At 40.7% G+C, this 17217-nt stretch overlaps 1 protein-coding gene across 22 annotated transcripts in view; it reads left to right on the top strand.

Annotated features, from left to right (window-relative positions):
• Nucleotides 1-17217, top strand: part of MYT1L (myelin transcription factor 1 like) — a 453342-nt gene that overhangs the window by 369307 nt on the left and 66818 nt on the right. For 18 of the 22 annotated variants that reach the window (XM_077309909.1, XM_077309937.1, XM_077309927.1 and 15 more), the window contains 5 exons: nt 5967-6214; nt 9498-9734; nt 12109-12230; nt 12601-12663; nt 13150-13218. In XM_077309909.1, the coding sequence (XP_077166024.1) occupies nt 5967-6214; nt 9498-9734; nt 12109-12230; nt 12601-12663; nt 13150-13218 (739 nt within the window). The remainder of the gene's footprint in view (nt 1-5966; nt 6215-9497; nt 9735-12108; nt 12231-12600; nt 12664-13149; nt 13219-17217) is intronic. The other 4 variants (XM_077310027.1, XM_077310018.1, XM_077309976.1 and 1 more) reach the window with 1 other exon arrangement.

The following is a 17217-nucleotide window of genomic DNA, read 5'->3' as shown; positions in this document are numbered from 1 at the left end:
CCAGAATTACAAATAGAGTCAAGTGTTTGACATATGAACTGCTGGATGTTTGAGCTCTCATTTAATATTGAGGCATGGTTTGTGTCAAAGTGCATCAAGGAAAATGACAGATAGATGATACATTTAGCAAAAATACAAACTAGTGAGTGATGGTTTTTTGGTGTGTTTTTTTTCTAGCACACAGAAACGCACAAGTAGAGAGGTTCCTAAACTCAAAAAGCTTAATGAAGTAGCATTGTTTTGATTGTTTTAGTGGAATAGTCCATTCTGCAACTCCACTTATAATGAAGTATAATTAGTTCCCTTTTATTGCCTAGCTTTTTAATGTTCCAAAACTATTTTAGTGTAGCCAGAAAAAAAAACACTGTCAGAGTTAGCACTGATGTGGAATACCTGATGAGATTTTATAACACAATTGTTCAGATCCCCCTAGGATATCTGCTGGGGATGGGAGGTAGGGTTTCCAAATCTGAAGAAACTTTAGGGTACAATGCTGTAAGCAGGGGTGGCCAAACTGTGGCTCTCCAGATGTCCATGGACTACAATATTCGTGAGCCCCAGCCAGTACGTGCTGGCAGGGGCTCATGGGAATTGTAGTCCATGGACATCTGGAGAGCTACAGTTTGGCCACCCCTGGGGTGCATCCATTTTCTCCAGGGGGCTGATGTCTGTAGTCTGGGGGTCCCACATGCAGGATGGCATCCCTAGAATCCACCCTTCAAAGCAGCCATTCTCTCCAAAGGAACAGATTTCTAGAGCCTGGAGATCAACTATGATTTTGGGAGATCTCCAAGCTCCACCTAACTAAAACTATAGAATCAACCCAGACACTTACACGTACAACAGCAGCACTCAGTGATAAGGGGTACATATATAACCATGTCAGTCTCTCTTTTCTTTACAGGCCAAGAAGCCACTTTCCCTCACAACAGCATGAAATACTCTGGAACAAAAGGCCCAAAAGATGGCCACCGTTCTGCCAACTGCCTGCTCTCTGTTCCACTGGCATTCTTCCCTGCAATTCCTTCCTCTACAGAAAAGTCCTCACCTCCCTAGGAAAAAATACACACCTTTGCTCTCTCTCTTCCCTTTTGTAGAGTTTACACTTCCCTTTTCCTGTCATGTTGCCAGGCAACTGCTCACGCAACCATTCGCTCAACCCTCTAGAGGGCAGTGTTCCCAGACCAGGTTTCCTTATGTAGGGAGAAACATCTCACAAACATCCTTATCCATTGTTGTTCCTCTATATATTTATGAAACAGCCTAGGGGGTGGGATGTGTCCGGCTGTCCAAGTTGGAATAGAGCTAATCAGGGTGCAGCCAGCTTGGCCCTGCCCCTGCAGCTCCCGCCCTCTGGCCCTGGATTCTAGCCTCTTTGCTCTCAGATGCCTCAGTGCCTGGAGCCAGCAGCAGGTAAGGGGAGAGGGCCCTGGGCAAAGGGTCATGGTGGAGGGCTTGCTAACGAGGGCCTCTTGGCCTGCTAGGCTGGGCCTGCTGACCTCCCAGCAGGCCTCCCAGCCTGCTGACTGCCTGCTAAGGAGCTCTGTCCTGGCCCTGCTACTGAGCTGCTCAGGCCCCACCCGCCCCACTTAATCTGACTGCGAGCTGCCACCCAAAGCCACCTTAAGCTGCCTGGCCGGGGGCCAGGGAAGGGGGCCCTTTCAAGGCCCGTTGTTAGAAATGGGCTTTGAAGCTAGTTCTAATAATAAGTCAAATGTTTTTACAAGGGTTAACACAGCAGTTTACCTGATGCAAGAAATTCACCGAAGGTGTGTCTCTATGAAGACTAAATTTTCTCTGCATTCCAAAGATGAGACAGTTCTGACCTCAAAGCACTTCTCTTCCCAGAGAAGATCCACATTTTATAATAAATAACATTTAGAAGAACTATCAAACCCAATAATTTGTGCACATTTCTACAGTGTACCATTCTCTTAAAATGCAAGTCTTTCTCAGGGCTTTATATTTAAAAGAACTGTGGGAAATCACATTGGAACTTTCAAATCAGGTGTTGCTTTTACATTTAGAAATGCTTGAACCCACAATTTCCATCAATCAGAACTAACATGCAAGTTGTCAGACAAGACTCCACCTTCTGTCTAAAGAAATACAAATCCAAAACAGAGTTATCATTGTATTTGTTATTTATAAGAATAAGGCTTGCAGGGAATCCAGACAAAGCAGGAACTGAGGATCTCTTAGAATTTCAGCTCCTGTGCAGACTAGAGACAAACTCCCTTAGACTAAATGGATACTTTGGAAGGTGGACTGTATGGCATTGTACTTTGCTGAGGTCCCTGTAATCCCCTGGCTCCATCTTCAAATCTCCAGGGGTTTCCCAACATGGATCTGGCAACCTTATCCCCCCATCCCTACCAGGGTCCGGGGGGGGGGGACCCAGCAACTCTAGAACAAGGGCCTTAGTTAAATGTGTTGATGAACAGGGTTTTACTTTTCCTTATAGGGTCTTATCCATATACACATTTAAACAACTCAGTCCCTAATTGTTTCTCCTGTCCTTCATCTTGCAGGTTGCACCCAGACAGGGCTGCCAGAAGCCTCAATGCCCCCCCCCCCCGATTTGTCTCCTTTGTCTCCCCACACCAGATACACTCCAGACACAATCTAAACAACAACAACAAATACCAAGAGCACCTAGGGTGATTAAGACCCAAAATTGTTGTCTGTCTGTGCTCTCTTGGAATTCTTCCATATTTCTAGTAGAATTTAATAAGTGTACAATTACAGACCTTATAGACAACAAACAAGAAATTGTTATTGCTCTTATATTTAGAATTCCACAAGCAATTTATTTATTTAGATTTTTATACAGCCCTTCTATACGGCTCTGGACAGTTTACATAAAACATCATGAGGTAATTACATGGAACATCACAACAAATATAACAATCATAATATATAACATATCAACTAGGATATTTCAACAGAACATTGTTCAGCAAAGATAGCAACTAACAGAACCCTTAGGTAGGTCATATTTAGTCATGTAAGGGGGGGTGTCGGGGGGACCAGCGGATGTTGTTGGGTCAGTCAGCCTCAAGCAAATGCCTGGTGGAGGAGCTCCCTTTTGCAGGCCCTGTGAAATTGTGGGAGTTCAGGCAGAGCCCTCATCTCTTTAGGGACCTCATTCCACCAGGTGGGAGCCAGGACAGAAAAGGCTATCAGAAGAAATGTTTTACAGTTCCAGTTGTTAAGAAGTGGATGTGCCTGTTTTTGGCCTCTGAACTTCATGCCAAATCCTGTATTTTATATTTAAACTTTAACTGTGTTTAGTTAATTAATTCCATATTTTATCTGTATTTTATCTTAGGTGTAATTAATTATATTGTGATGTAAACCACCCTGAATCTCAGGAAATAGGGTTGGTGACAAATGTATAAATAATAAATAAATAAACAAGAGCAAGGGAAAGAGGTACACTCACATTGCAAAATGTAGATTGTATCTTTATAGAAGCTTGCAAGTAGATAATTTACTAATGAGAAGAATCTAGGACACAGTTGTCTGAATCCTTGTCTGAAATCATATTTGTTTGAAAAGTGCCCTTTTCAATACATCCTTCAATAAATTCCAGATCTCTATGATAAATGTTTAATTATTTTTGAAATATACGAAGACTATGGTTAGCTGTGGTCCAATCAATATTTGTACCTAAACAAAAAAGCAAATAACATGTCCTACCTTGTTCAAAGTCTCCCTAGGCCTGGACCCCTAGAACTTTGTCTCCTTGTGACACCCCCCCCCCTTCCCACTTGGTAGTCGTGTGCCCAGAGTTTTTTATTGTCCCCTATCAAATACTTTGGCCACCTCATGAGAAAGAAGGACTCCCTGGAGAAGAGCCTGATGCAGGGAGTGATTGAGGGCAAAAGAAGAAGGGGACGGCAGAGAATTAGGTGGCTGGATGGAGTCACTGAAGCAGTCGGTGCAAACTTAAATGGACTCCGGGTAATGGTAGAGGACAGGAAGGCCTGGAGGATCATTGTCCAGGGGTTCACGATGGGTTGGACATGCAACTAACAACAGCACCAAATACCGTGAAGCAAATAGTAACTTTGACCATTTTAAACTAGGACAGTGATAGAGGGGAGGAAGTATTTTCCTCTGCCCTGATTGCCATGCCCCAGTCTGATTTGAAGTAGTACGCCTACTCTTCACTTTTTAAAAAAAATCCAAATAAGCAATACAGTCATTTCTAGATTGATTGTAAGGACAAGCACAATCCAAGGAGACACTCCTTATAAAATACACATTCAACATCGAACTGTAAATGCTTCAGAAATATAGGGTCATCAAAGATTAGATGAATCCCCCAAAGGGGAAGACTTGCCATGTTTAGAATGTATAATTTGTGATACTGTTTAGTAGTCTGTCTGATTGCAGGTCCCTGCAATAAATTCCATATTGGGAAAACAAAAAAGTATTGGGAATTAAATGATTAGCTGTTGGATCAAATGTTCATACAGAATAGATAGTTCATTTAAGGAATTAGGCTGATTGTTACCAAAATTATGCAAAAGAAAATTTAAAGTATGTTGTACAGGTGGCCATTCTATGGCTTTATGAATATTAGTGTAAATAAGAGTATTAGTATAAATGAGGCAACAGCTTGAATGTTACATATTGCTTTCTGCCTCATTGGCAGAGGCAAGACATAATGTTTTATTATTATATTCATATGGATTTAATATTTGGAAATAAATTTTATATGCATCCAAGTTTGTCCTAAAAAAAGAGCTGAAGGATCAGATTGACCTTTTTGGAAGTACTGCTTTGATCTACTGTGACTTTTGTCTTTTTCCTCATGCATATTTTCCTTCCTCTTCCCGCTGGTCTTTCCATCCCACCCGGATGCTTTCTAGGCAGGACTTGGCAGGAGTGGAGGAGGCAGTGCAGAGTGTCATGGCAGGAGGATATAGTTGATTGATGGGCACAGGGTCTCAGGAGCATAGTCAGACACCAAACGGAAGGCAGCCAGGCTCAGCAGTTGGAGGGTTTATCATGCGGGGATGTCATTTGATCTTTTCGTTTAGGCTTCCAAAACTTTTAAACATTCTACTGAGGGGATCAAGCACATTATCTTCTTGCCACCATGTTACTTACATGTCTCCTAGGCAGCAGAGTAAAGAAAGTCTGTCACGGGCTGCGGCATCCACGCAGCACGGATTCCCCATTGTGCATTCATTGCTGCTGCAAGTGCAGAAGCATGAACAATTGGAAGTGGAGCACCCACATGGAAGTTTTCTGCTCACTTCCCCCATCAGCAGCCATTTTACCCTGTACTGTTTCCTCTCTTTTCCCCCTGGAGTCTTATTAAAAAAAGAAAAAAGACAATTGCTATACCATTATAAGAGTTACTGGGTTTTGTTTGTTTTAATGCCTTCAAGCCATCAAGCGGCATGGTGAAGGAAATGGCTGTGTGGGGCCGACTGCAGGAAGTGGTACTGATGTGGGCTGGACCTTTGACACATGCGTGGACTGCATTTTCCCCTCGAAAGATCACAGCAAAAATAGTCCTTCAGCTTGGCTGCCAGAGCAGAGAAAAGCATTTATATGGGTGCAGCCACCAAGCAGGAGTTTGAGCTTATTAAAAGAACTTACAATTGGTTGGTATCATAGAATAGACGTCGTGAGTGTGTGTGCCTTTTAAAAGCCCTCATTGTTGGTCCATGCACACTGCACAGCTTTGGTTGCTATCAATCTGATCGATGCGTCACAGCAGAACACTCTGTAGGGTATTACTTGCCTTCCTGTGATATTGCATCCAAGGTTTCTTGTGCAGAGATGCGACACTGAAATATAAAATCATCAGGGATTCCCCCCCCCCATCCCTTAGTAGACTTTGCAGCTCCATATGAAATACCTCTACAAATTGCATTGCTTTCCTTGTATGTGCATAGATGTCGGCTTTTCGTTAAAGTTATCCTTGTCCTATTTCCTTCCCACAGCTAAACGTTACTGTAAGAATTCAAGCCCAACCAGCAGCACAACCAGCAGTTATGCCCCTAGCAGCAGCAGCAACATGAGTTGTGGGGGAGGCAGCAGCGCCAGCAGTACCTGCAGCAAGAGCAGCTTTGACTATACCCATGATATGGAGGCAGCACACATGGCTGCAACTGCTATTCTGAATCTTTCCACGCGCTGCAGGGAGATGCCTCAGAACCTCTCCACAAAACCTCAGGATCTCTGTTCCCGGGTAAAATATGCACAATATGCACATATCTAGATGTATTTTATTTGTATACAAACGGAAGAAGCATCGCTCTCTACTGTGCTAGCATATGGGTCTATGGTAAATTCATAATAACACTTCTTGTTGTTCTTCAAGTCAATTTAAAAATGAAAATCTCGCAAACATCTAACCCTAGTCCAAAATACAGAGTTAAAAGTAGGTAATAATTAAAATGAAAGCTACTGTATTATAACTGGGGGAAGCAATTGAAAATAGAAATGTTGTTTGAGTGAACTGAACTATGTCTAATGTATTTAGTTATATTTAAGAAAGAAGTTACGTGATAATATAAGAATTTCAGGGAATATGTTATTTGTTGATAATAAGGCCTTTGTTCTGTACATCAACAATTAGAATAACATACCGTGAGTAGTATATAGATATAAGTAGGAGATCTGAAGGTCTTGTGGGGGAACTTTTATTGGACTTCCTTTATAAGCAGCATGCTCACCCTCTTATGTTCCTTGGACATTTACCTCCCTTCCAGCAGGATGACCTTTCCTCTTCTGCCTGTCCCTAGAGCTTTTGAAAGATGTCCACTCCACCCCTCTTTTCTCAGAGTCCAATCCCAGTCCTGCTCATCAGGCTGCGGTTCCTGTTCTGGCCAGTCCAGAGCTACAGGTGAAGCATCTGCCCAACCTTTCCTTGCTGCTGCCTGTTTCTTAATCCTTCTCCCCAATCCTATGTTTATTCCTTCCGTCACTGAGAATTGTCTCTACTCCAGCCCATGGCTCATTCTGTCCTCACCCTATTCCTCACCTCTTATTTCTGATTTATTTATTTAATTCCATTTCTACACTACCCCATCCTGCAAGCATGCTTGAGGCAGTTTGCAATAAAAAACATAGTTAAAACCATTTAAAAACCAGTCCCCCGCATCTTCTTAAATACCCCCTACCCTCTTAAAAACCCACTGCTGATCACTGAGGCTGGAGATGATGTAGACAAGATGGTCAGAAGCAAAGGCGGGAGCTCAGGTGAAGGAGGGAGGCCTGTATACTTTAAACAGCCCTGACCTTGCCTTGGCCATTTCAGCTGTTTAGCCAATAAAATGGCTGCTTAGGAGGGTGGACTCTGTAATATTATATGCTGCTGTAATATTATATGCCATCCCCAGCCTTCCCAGGCACCACCCAGATCTCCAGGTATTTCCCAATCCAGAGTCGGCAACCCTAGTCCACTTCCCCTAGCAGTCTAGGGGGCTGCCAGGTTTGGCTTCTGACTGGTGTGGGTGTCACCAGACTTTAACTGGCCAATGGCATTGGCCTTGTTGGGATGAACCAAGGCTAACTCCCAGCCTCAGCAGCCTCTTACCCCTCCCAGCTTGGCTCTCCCTGCAATAGCTGAATCTTTGGCACTTCCTCCCAGCCTCAGGTGAGTGCCTGCAGTCTGATCTTTGAGCCCTGTCCTGCAGTGCCTGGGACTGCCCTAATGTGGCTTGTGGAGGTCTAGGCTGGACACTGGCTCCAGATCTTGAGCTGACCGTGGGAACCTTAGGAAAACACTGAATCATAAACAGTGCTTACACACAGCATTAAACCACCCCGTTTTGGCATTAGCCTAGATTTCTACTAGAAGTAGATTGAAGGATAAAAAAAAAAATCCATCTGAGGCCACTAGATGGCTCTGCAGACCAGTTTTTTTGTGCATATGCAGGAAGTTTGGACCTAAACCCCAAAAGTTTAATGATTCATATTCTTTAATAATAAAGAAAAAGAAGTAGCATAGCTTTAGCAACAGTTATTAGAACAATGAATGTCATTCCAGACAAATGGGGAAAGCTTTGTTTTCACACACACAAATAACGCCCTCCCAGTCATTTAATATCTTACAGAGGGAAAAACCCAGAAATTTTAGGCATGGGAGTGGCATGTGGATCCCATGTTTAATCTTCAGCATCTCTGGTCAAAAGATCCAATAGCCAGGGATATGAAAGACCTTTACTGGAGACTCTGGAGACTCACTGCCAATCAGAGTAAACAATATTGACCTTGATAGACCCATGGGTCTTAATCAGCATAATAAGGCAACTCCCTATGTCTGTGTATTCTGGCATGCATACAAACCGTATAACTTGGTTTTTAAGTGAAAGGAAAGTTGATGCAACTGGAGTCTTCCTTCCCAAGTGCTTTCCCCTTAATGTTGCAAGAGTACTTCTAGGATGGTAAATGCCACGTAAAATCACCATCATGAAAGTTTAATCTATTAGAGAAGATATCCAAGTAGAAACGTGATGTTCTGATTTATTTAGGTAGTATAAGCACGAGAGGAAGATTTCTCTTGGACTATCTTCTGAAGGCTTTTATTAGCCCACGTGGGAAGCAGAAACAGTAGCTTTTGCACAACGCTTGCCTTTTCCCCCAGAAGAATAATTTCTTGCTTGAAAATACAAATTGCAGTGTGAATTTTGGGTTTTGTCCTTATTTCTCATCATCTTGGTATGTTCTCAACACCTGCTTTTGGGAAACTAGAGTTTGAAAAGGGGGAAAATGGTGGGTGTTTTTTTTCTTTCTTTTGCTCAGCTTACTACAAAGGTGCTGGGGAAACAGGGCAGCAAGAAAATGCCTCACTTTCCTTGCATGTCTTACTCGACACTTCCTCATTTGCTTCAGGGAATGTCACTACCAGTTTCTTTTTCCCAAGCTGAGATGATTATAAAGGAAGACTTCGTAGAGAGCAAAGGCATGTTAGAACTGAATGCCTATGATGGGGTGTCTGTGTGATTTGAATGTATGTCCACTTTATATGAGGGTGGCGAGTACATTGCAAAGAAAGAGGCTCATGGGGGCCAATCTGCTGAAACTGCCCACTGGTGTTACTGATTGAGAATGGTATGTTTTGTGTTTAGTATCTAAAACTTTTTTCTTGTTTATGATTCTGTAGATGCTAGCATGTGAAGGAATGACTTTTTCTATTATTACTGTATTTCATACCTGGCAATCAGAGCCGTATCTGTCAAGGAAGAATAAATCAAGAGAAAGGGGAGGGGGGGGAGGCAATGATTTTTTTAATGGATTTGAATGTATATATGTATTATTTAAACTGGGGAGATCCCAGAGTATGGAACTGTTAATAAGGAATTCCATTTAATGGGAAATTCTCAGGAGAGAGTGAGGTTGGGTTATTATCATTAGTCAGTTCAAACTGTCAGTTTGTAAACCAAAGCAACGTGGCTTGTCGGTAGCAAGAAGAACTAAACTCCCTCTCTCTCTCTTTCCCTCTCCCTCAAAAAAAATATACACAACAGAATCCTGATATGGAAGTGGATGAAAATGGAACGTTAGATCTTAGCTTGAACAAGCAGAGGCAGCGGGATGGTTGTTGCACCATTTTGACACCACTGGAACCCATGTCACCACAACAACAGGCTGTGATGAATAACAGGTGTTACCAGCTGAATGAGGGTGACTGCTGGGACTTGCCGGTGGACTACACAAAAATGAAGCCTAGTAGGATAGACGAAGATGATTCGAAAGAAATTAATGTATGTCACTTTTGTCCTTAAGCTTCTCGTTTCAGCTGCCATTGTCTTGATCCATGTGATTTCTAAAAATAGAAGGAATAAAAATATTTAACAATAATACCTTGCAACCAAGGATGACTATTTAATTTTTTGTAATATGACATCTGAAAAATGATCCATTATAAATTATGCTCATGACTATTCTGTTTATTTTCGTTGAATTTTAATTTAACAACATAGTACTCCCCCCCCCCCCGCTTTCTTTCTTTGTTCTTGTTGCTTTAATAACTCAGTAAACCTGGAAAGGGGCAGTAAAGGCAGAAAACGAAGTGCATCATTAGTGACTATATTTTGTGTCTGCAGTTTTAAATATCAAAAACACCTATTGTGAGATGCTTTTGAACGACTTGAGAAGGATGCTTTTGATTGTCGTCAGTACAGATTTATTTATGATGCTGCTGTATATATTTGTCAGGTTTCAAGTCTTCCTAGTCACAATTTATAGTCCAGCTTCTGTAATACAGGCATGATTTTACAGGCTTAGGCTTTAGTGTCTGACACTGTAGTTGCAGTATGTTTTGACTGTCTGGACTTAGGTGCACTCTTTCTCACTGGCTGAATAAATCTCATTTTATTTTTGAGTGCATAAATGATGGCACAGATTTTTTTTTAATCTTAAATAGGTAAATGATGGGCATGCTTTGTGTATGTTATTACTGAAACAAAAAAATATAGGGAAGATAGAGTGTATATAAAGTAGTTGCAGCAGTTTAAATCTTTTGCGTAGACCACCATCTACAGGAATTTTTGAGTCACTGCACATTAATAGATAAAGCTTGAAAGTTTCCAACAGGAATGCATCAGATTTGTGAATTACAAACTACACATTGTACTTGGTAGGGCTATTATATGATTTATGACCAAAATATTGTAATTTCTCCCATTTTATACTTTGGCTGACCATTTAATTATGAAAGTTATGGTGGAGGGTTTTTGTTGCTATTTGTTGCTGATAATTTTAGGTGTGGGAATAGAAGGTTATTTCACAAATGAATATTGTTTTTTTTTCTATACGCAAGTTACTACTAATGTATAAGAACAACTTGGTTCCAAAAAGAAAGGAACCGTAAGTTCTTCTGCAGTATCGTAGACTGTCTTACTATTCAAATCCTTTTTTTCCCTACTGATCTAGTATACATTAGTAAATATATATATAAACAACACCCTCAAACTCACACTTTTATCTGAGATTTTGATGTCTCCAGCATTTTAGATATCCAGCCAGTCATTTTGATAAATGAAGGAGAATTCTGATTTAACAAAAAAATATTTTTCATGTATTCAAAATTGCATGATTAAATGTGAAGGTAAAACAGGACTTTATTACCATTGAAAATGTCTTCTATGTGGCACATAGTCCACAAACTTCCTAAAATGCCTGTACATAGTTTGGCTAATAGACTTACAATTAATTCTTGAGATGATGCATGCCAGGGCAAATCTTTCTGAAAGGGGCCTCATGCTAAACAGATCACATACATTATAACAGCGACATCATTCTCAGTATACGGAAGCCATTTGCATCAATAACTGTGGTGCTGTGATCATACATAAAGAAGCTATGATGTGTGCTTACACTTAGGCCCATTATGCACGGGGGGGATAGCGCACATTCGGGGTGGAATGGCGGTGACTAAAATCACCGATAACGCATGGAGCCGGCTGCAACCAGATTCGGTGCATGCCGCCGAAAAAGCCGCGTTAGCGAAACGCGGAAGAAAGCGCAGCTTCCGGGTGACCGGGGCACAACCAGTAGCGGCACCGGTGTCACCGTGTGCATAATCGGTTACTCTGGGATTTGCCGCCATTGTGTCCTGTCCCGTGCATAAGCGGTTTGCTTAGCTTCTTCCCCCTCCGTGTTTCCCATGTGACCCGAAATCGCCGTTTTGGTGGCCGTGCATAATGGGCCTTACTGTAGACTTCTCCTATAGCTTCAGCATGATCATTTATGCACTGGGAACTTTGCTGCCCCAGCTCCTGTGCACAAACACAAATAGAGGGCAGATGAGGTGCACCAGGCCAAATGCTCCCCCGTGTGGGTGCAGGAAGAGGTGCGGCAACCTGCCACGTCTAAAACTCCAGCCTCCAGCCTGGAATGAAATCTCCAGTGCATAAATGGTCCATAAGGGGCAATTCTCCATAATGCATCTGTTCCACAGTACTAGTTTGCAGGAGGTATAGAGAGTCCAAATGGACCCACATCCTCCACTAAAGCAAGGAGGAGTGCCCTTGAAATGTTCTGTGTTCAGATCACAGTGAATAGCAAGACAGTGTTATTTTTCTTTAAATGTTGCCTTCTCTCTGGGTTTGTCTGATGTCTTCTCTCTGCCTGCAGCCAGAAGATTTAGATCCTTTCCAAGAAGCACTAGAAGAACGAAGGTATCCTGGGGAAGTCACCATCCCAAGTCCTAAGCCCAAATATCCTCAATGCAAAGAGAACAAAAAGGATTTAATAACGTAAGCATAATGTGAGGTGAAATTATTTTTTTTTACTCTTTTTTAACCCTTTCTCTCTTTCCTTGTCTTATCTGAACAATCAAGTGCATATATGCCTTGCAGTTTGAGCATGCAGCATTTGCAGCATATAAATGTTTCAGACTGTCAGTTAAGTTTAAGTGATTAAGCTAACATGGTATCTGCTTGTCCTTAAAGATGCTATATCGTACATTTTCATTGAATTCTGTTCATTTTTGCAGCTTTTTTCGATAGGATGCTTAAATTCCCCTTGCAGACATTGCAGCTAAACTGGAAACAATGAAACTTTTAAAAGTTTTTTTTTAAAACATACTTACTATTTTGGCTGTTTTTTGTTTTTGTTTGGTGGCAGATGTCCAACACCAGGGTGTGATGGGAGTGGTCATGTGACTGGTAATTACGCCTCACATAGAAGGTGTGACTTCATTTTTTTCATGGTGGATTCTGTCTTTTCAATTTATTGTTTTCAGCTTACCTCAACAATGCTCTCAAAGTAAAAATGTTGAACTATTGTGTTAACCCTTTGAGTAATAAATGTTGACCTTAAGAGCATGTAATTTGTGTTGTTGTATAAACGTCTTTTTCTTTTCAAACAACTAAATTTTAAAAAGAATTCCTAAACTTCCTAAATAGTTAACCCACAAATCACCGCAAATCCTAATACCATTTTGTTACACAAGCCTTTCAGGGGTAAAACATCTATGAATTCAGAATTATAATTTGAATCTAAATATATTCAGAGGGTTAACTTGTATTACAAAATTCAGTATTGCAGCACTTGCCCGCCCCATCGCTTTTCTGCATTACAATTTTTAGTTGTTTTTTTAAACGTTGTGTTTGTTTGAAAGGCCTTAGTTTTTAAGAAGGTTGACTTACTTAGCTACCCTGCCCTGTTTTACAGTCTATCTGGCTGCCCCTTGGCTGACAAAAGTATTCGAAGTATGCTGGCCACAAGCTCACAGGAACTCAAGTAAGATATAATACCAATTTTTTTTTAAAAAAATGTCTGTTTGCTTAGCAGTTACAAACAGATTGTCTGTAGTGAGAGATACAATTTGGCAACTTGTCATTTGATAATCTACAAAGCTGGTCCTGAAAGTTTGGTATAGAATACTAGTTCAGAATGTGGTTTTTGAACACCTAGGCCAGGAGCGTCATCCTGGTACAAGCAGCTGATTGTTGAGATGGCCCAACAGGGCTGAGTGGGAAAGAATTCTCATATCCCTTCTGCCTGCAGTTAAGCTATGTACTCTGATATTATAAAGGGCCGCATAGTACAATACTGGGGCCGAAGAGATATTAGAACTGCAATTTTAAACAACTTTTGCTAAATTAGACCATATTGTAACTGACCACATCATGGACTTTCAGAGAACATTGGTTGGACTGTAGAATGAATACGTTGGGAGGTTGCAGTGAACAATTATTGGCCGTGGATACACTAGACGATTTTTGCTTATGTGTGTAATAGATTTTCAGTTGGGTTATATTCACATGGGGTGATTCTGAATATATTTGCTGGAGGAAAACAAATATTAACCTCAGTGAGAATTTTGCAAATGTTATTTTTTATCTTTTAAAGAAAGAATGTGATTGTCATGTTTGTACATGCATTCTTGAGAAGCTATCGTATATTTCTCAATTGCAGACTTCTAACATATAGTACCTAACAGCTCCAGGCCAAACTCTAAAGAAAAGAAGAAAAAAATCAAGAAAAGGAATATAGTGGTTTGAATGTGAAGTTCAAAATCTAAAATATCTGAAAGGGAGAAAGAAATAGAAAAGACAAAGAGTAATGGAACAGAACAAGGAGACTTACAAGTCTCATAGTGGAGGTTTGCATCAAGTTCTCCACTGTTTTAAGTAACGTGCTTTATCTTTAGCCATGATAATACCTGGTGTACGTGAGGATGACGCACCAGGTAAAATCCACCCAATGGCCCTTTAGTAGGGGACCTTATAGGGAACAGGCACTTCCCCACTGAGGGCCAATAGTGGGACTTCTACACCCCGTCCTACTTCTCTGTGCCACTTCCAGGCACTTGGGAGGAGGAAGAGATGGCAGAAGGTAAGCTGGGAAGGAGAGGTTGCCTGGCTTGCCAGCGAGGCCACCATGTTCCAAGGCTTCACGGAATGGGGGAGGCTGGCTGGCTTTGCTCCATGGTGCTGCAGATGCAGTGCTAGGCTGCTGCAGTCTGAAGCCTCCCTACCGATGGGGAGTGGAGTGGGTGAGAAAGGCCAGCTGCCCTCCGAAGCAGCCATTTTCTCCAGGAAAACTGATACCTGAATATCTGTTGTAATTCCTAAAGAACTCGAGACCTCCACCTGGAGGTTGGCAAGCCAGATGGCTATACATGGAGGAGGAGTGGGGGCTGAAACCCAGCTCTTGAGATTAGAGCTTGCCACTCTTTAATCACTACACCTCAAGACTGAGCGAGGTGAGGAAGATTAACATCCAGGAAGGCCACAGTGCAGATGCTAGCACCTATATTCCTGGATGCCACATGTTTTTTCTCTAGTGTAGCATAATGTCAGGCAAATAGACAGTACCCTCCATTTCCTTATGACATCACAAAGAGTTCTGTTATGCACTCTCAATTTGCAGGAATTAGCATACCTCTGGTTTGGTGAGGGCACATTCTATTGTACTGTCGCACAAAAAATGCCCCTTCTGCAGCATAATCAAACCAGCCATGAAATCATACAAGATGGATAGAATTTGATGGGTGTGAAGGATGGAAAGAAACAATAACTACATCACAAATATTTACCACTGAACATTAATAACTATTATTTATTTCAAAATATACTTTAAATAATCTTCTTCTAATTTGATTTTAACTTTACAGTTTATTAATAGATCATTATTTAATCTCCAAGACTTGGGAGTCAGCCAAAGCATATTTTAGGAGAATGCAATGTACACAAGCTTATGTAAGGATAAAGAAAAAGAAAGATCAGCTTGCATTAATATAGGAAAATTAGAAAATCACACAAGGAAACTCATAATAAGAAATTACGTATAGAAATCAAACAAGAGAAAGGAAATCTGGAACAAATAAATATTAATAAGAATCATAAACAATGTCATTTACGAAACAAAATTTGTTTTAGACTGGAAATAAAGCTGGCAAATAGCAAATAGAGTAAAATAAGAGAACGTCAAACAAATAATAACAAAAATTAAATCACACAGGGATGAGATTATGTATGAAAAGTTAAAAATAGTTCATTCCTTTTATAATTATTACCAAAACTTGTATAAATCTGAGCAAACATCAGTAGTTGATCAGAACATTCTTAGATAAGTTAAAAATCCCCAAGCTATCTGATAGAGAAATAATGGACAGAGATCTGTTTAGAAGAGTTAGTTGAAGCAATAAATAAATTATAACCAAACAAGACCCCAGGCCAGATGGTTTTACTGCTGAGTTTTATAAAAGTTTATCTGTTTAATAAAATATACATTGTTGAAAGCAATGAATTATATTTTTTAAGATAAATCATTTTCTAATACATGGCCTGAAAGCAACATCATTGTACTGTTAAAACCTTCAAAAGATCCATTATTAATAAGGTCATACAGACCAATAAGTTTGCTAAATGTTGATTATAAAATACAAGAATCCTTGCTAATAAACTGAGGCCAGTTATTGGGAAATATAACTCCCTAGACCAGAATGGTTTCATTCCACAGAGGCAATTAACTGCTAATATAAGAAAAATGTCCAATTTAATAGATACAATTAAAAAACAATAACGTTGGCCTTCTCATTCCTAGATGCAGAAAATACTTTCAAAAATGTGTAACAGAGATATTTGAAAGAAACCATCACAACTTTGGGATCTGGAGATAAATTTCAATCAGGGATAGATATTATCATCATCATCTATAATAAAATGTGATGGGTACATATGACAATATGCAGACCATCTGATTGGCCCTCAAGGGAGGTCCCTCCCCCTCAAGGCTACTCAGAGGAGCTGGCACACCACCAGGAAGCACTGAGAGGCCTCTGATTGGCCTTAACAGAGAGGGACCTCTACATGCTGAGGGACAATCAGAGGCTCTTCCCCACCTCCATGTTGGTCAGGAAGCACTGCCAACCTCCACTCCGTACGCACATCATTCTGGCTGGTATCCCTGCCTCTGTATATGGCAGGGAGCACTGCCTGTCTCTGCCTGAGGTACCTGTCATTCTGACTGGCCTCTCCACGTCCAGGGGGTAGGGGGCACAGCCAGATTCTCCCTCCCCCTGGCTCCACCATTCTCGCCACCCTCCTGGCCTCCAGGGAAGGGAAAGGGAGATCGGTTGGCTGTGATCTGCACACACACACACACCCTCAGCTTCCTGGATGTCAGGATAGCTGAGCGGGGGCACCAGGGCCCCTTCACCTGTTTTTAAAGCTTGCTTATCTACTAGTGTTATATAAAAGTTGTCAAGCTAAGATCAAAATAATCAGTGAAATATCCTCACTCCTATCCATCTCAGAGCAGTTAGTCAAGGATGCCCCCTATCAGCTCTACTTTTTGCCATGGTTTTAGAACCATTGGATATATTACAATAAGGTGTCACACAACAATAAAATCAAAGTAAAATAAACAGTATAAATTGAATTTATATAAGGATTATGTACTTTTTTAACAGAGTTATAGAATACAGGCAAGGCTTTAGTATACGAAATTATAGAATTTAGTGTAGTATCAGGATACAAGCTAAATATAGAAAAATAAATAATATATTATAGATTTTTAAGAAATGAAGACGGTTGAGCAGATTAAATACTTAGATATTTGGTTTTGTAAATGTCCTTACCAGAATCTTAAATTGTGATCTAGGGAAACCAGAAATTATATACAGAAATGGCAAGAATCAAAATTATCCTTTTAAGGATGCATAAATTCAATTAAAATGAAAAATTTACTTGTTGAATTTCTTATTTAGAATACCAGTGAAGATAATTGAGG

This window comes from Paroedura picta, chromosome 1, assembly GCF_049243985.1.
Source record: "Paroedura picta isolate Pp20150507F chromosome 1, Ppicta_v3.0, whole genome shotgun sequence".
Lineage (NCBI taxonomy): Eukaryota > Metazoa > Chordata > Lepidosauria > Squamata > Gekkonidae > Paroedura > Paroedura picta.
This window is presented reverse-complemented; position numbering and strand designations above follow the sequence as displayed.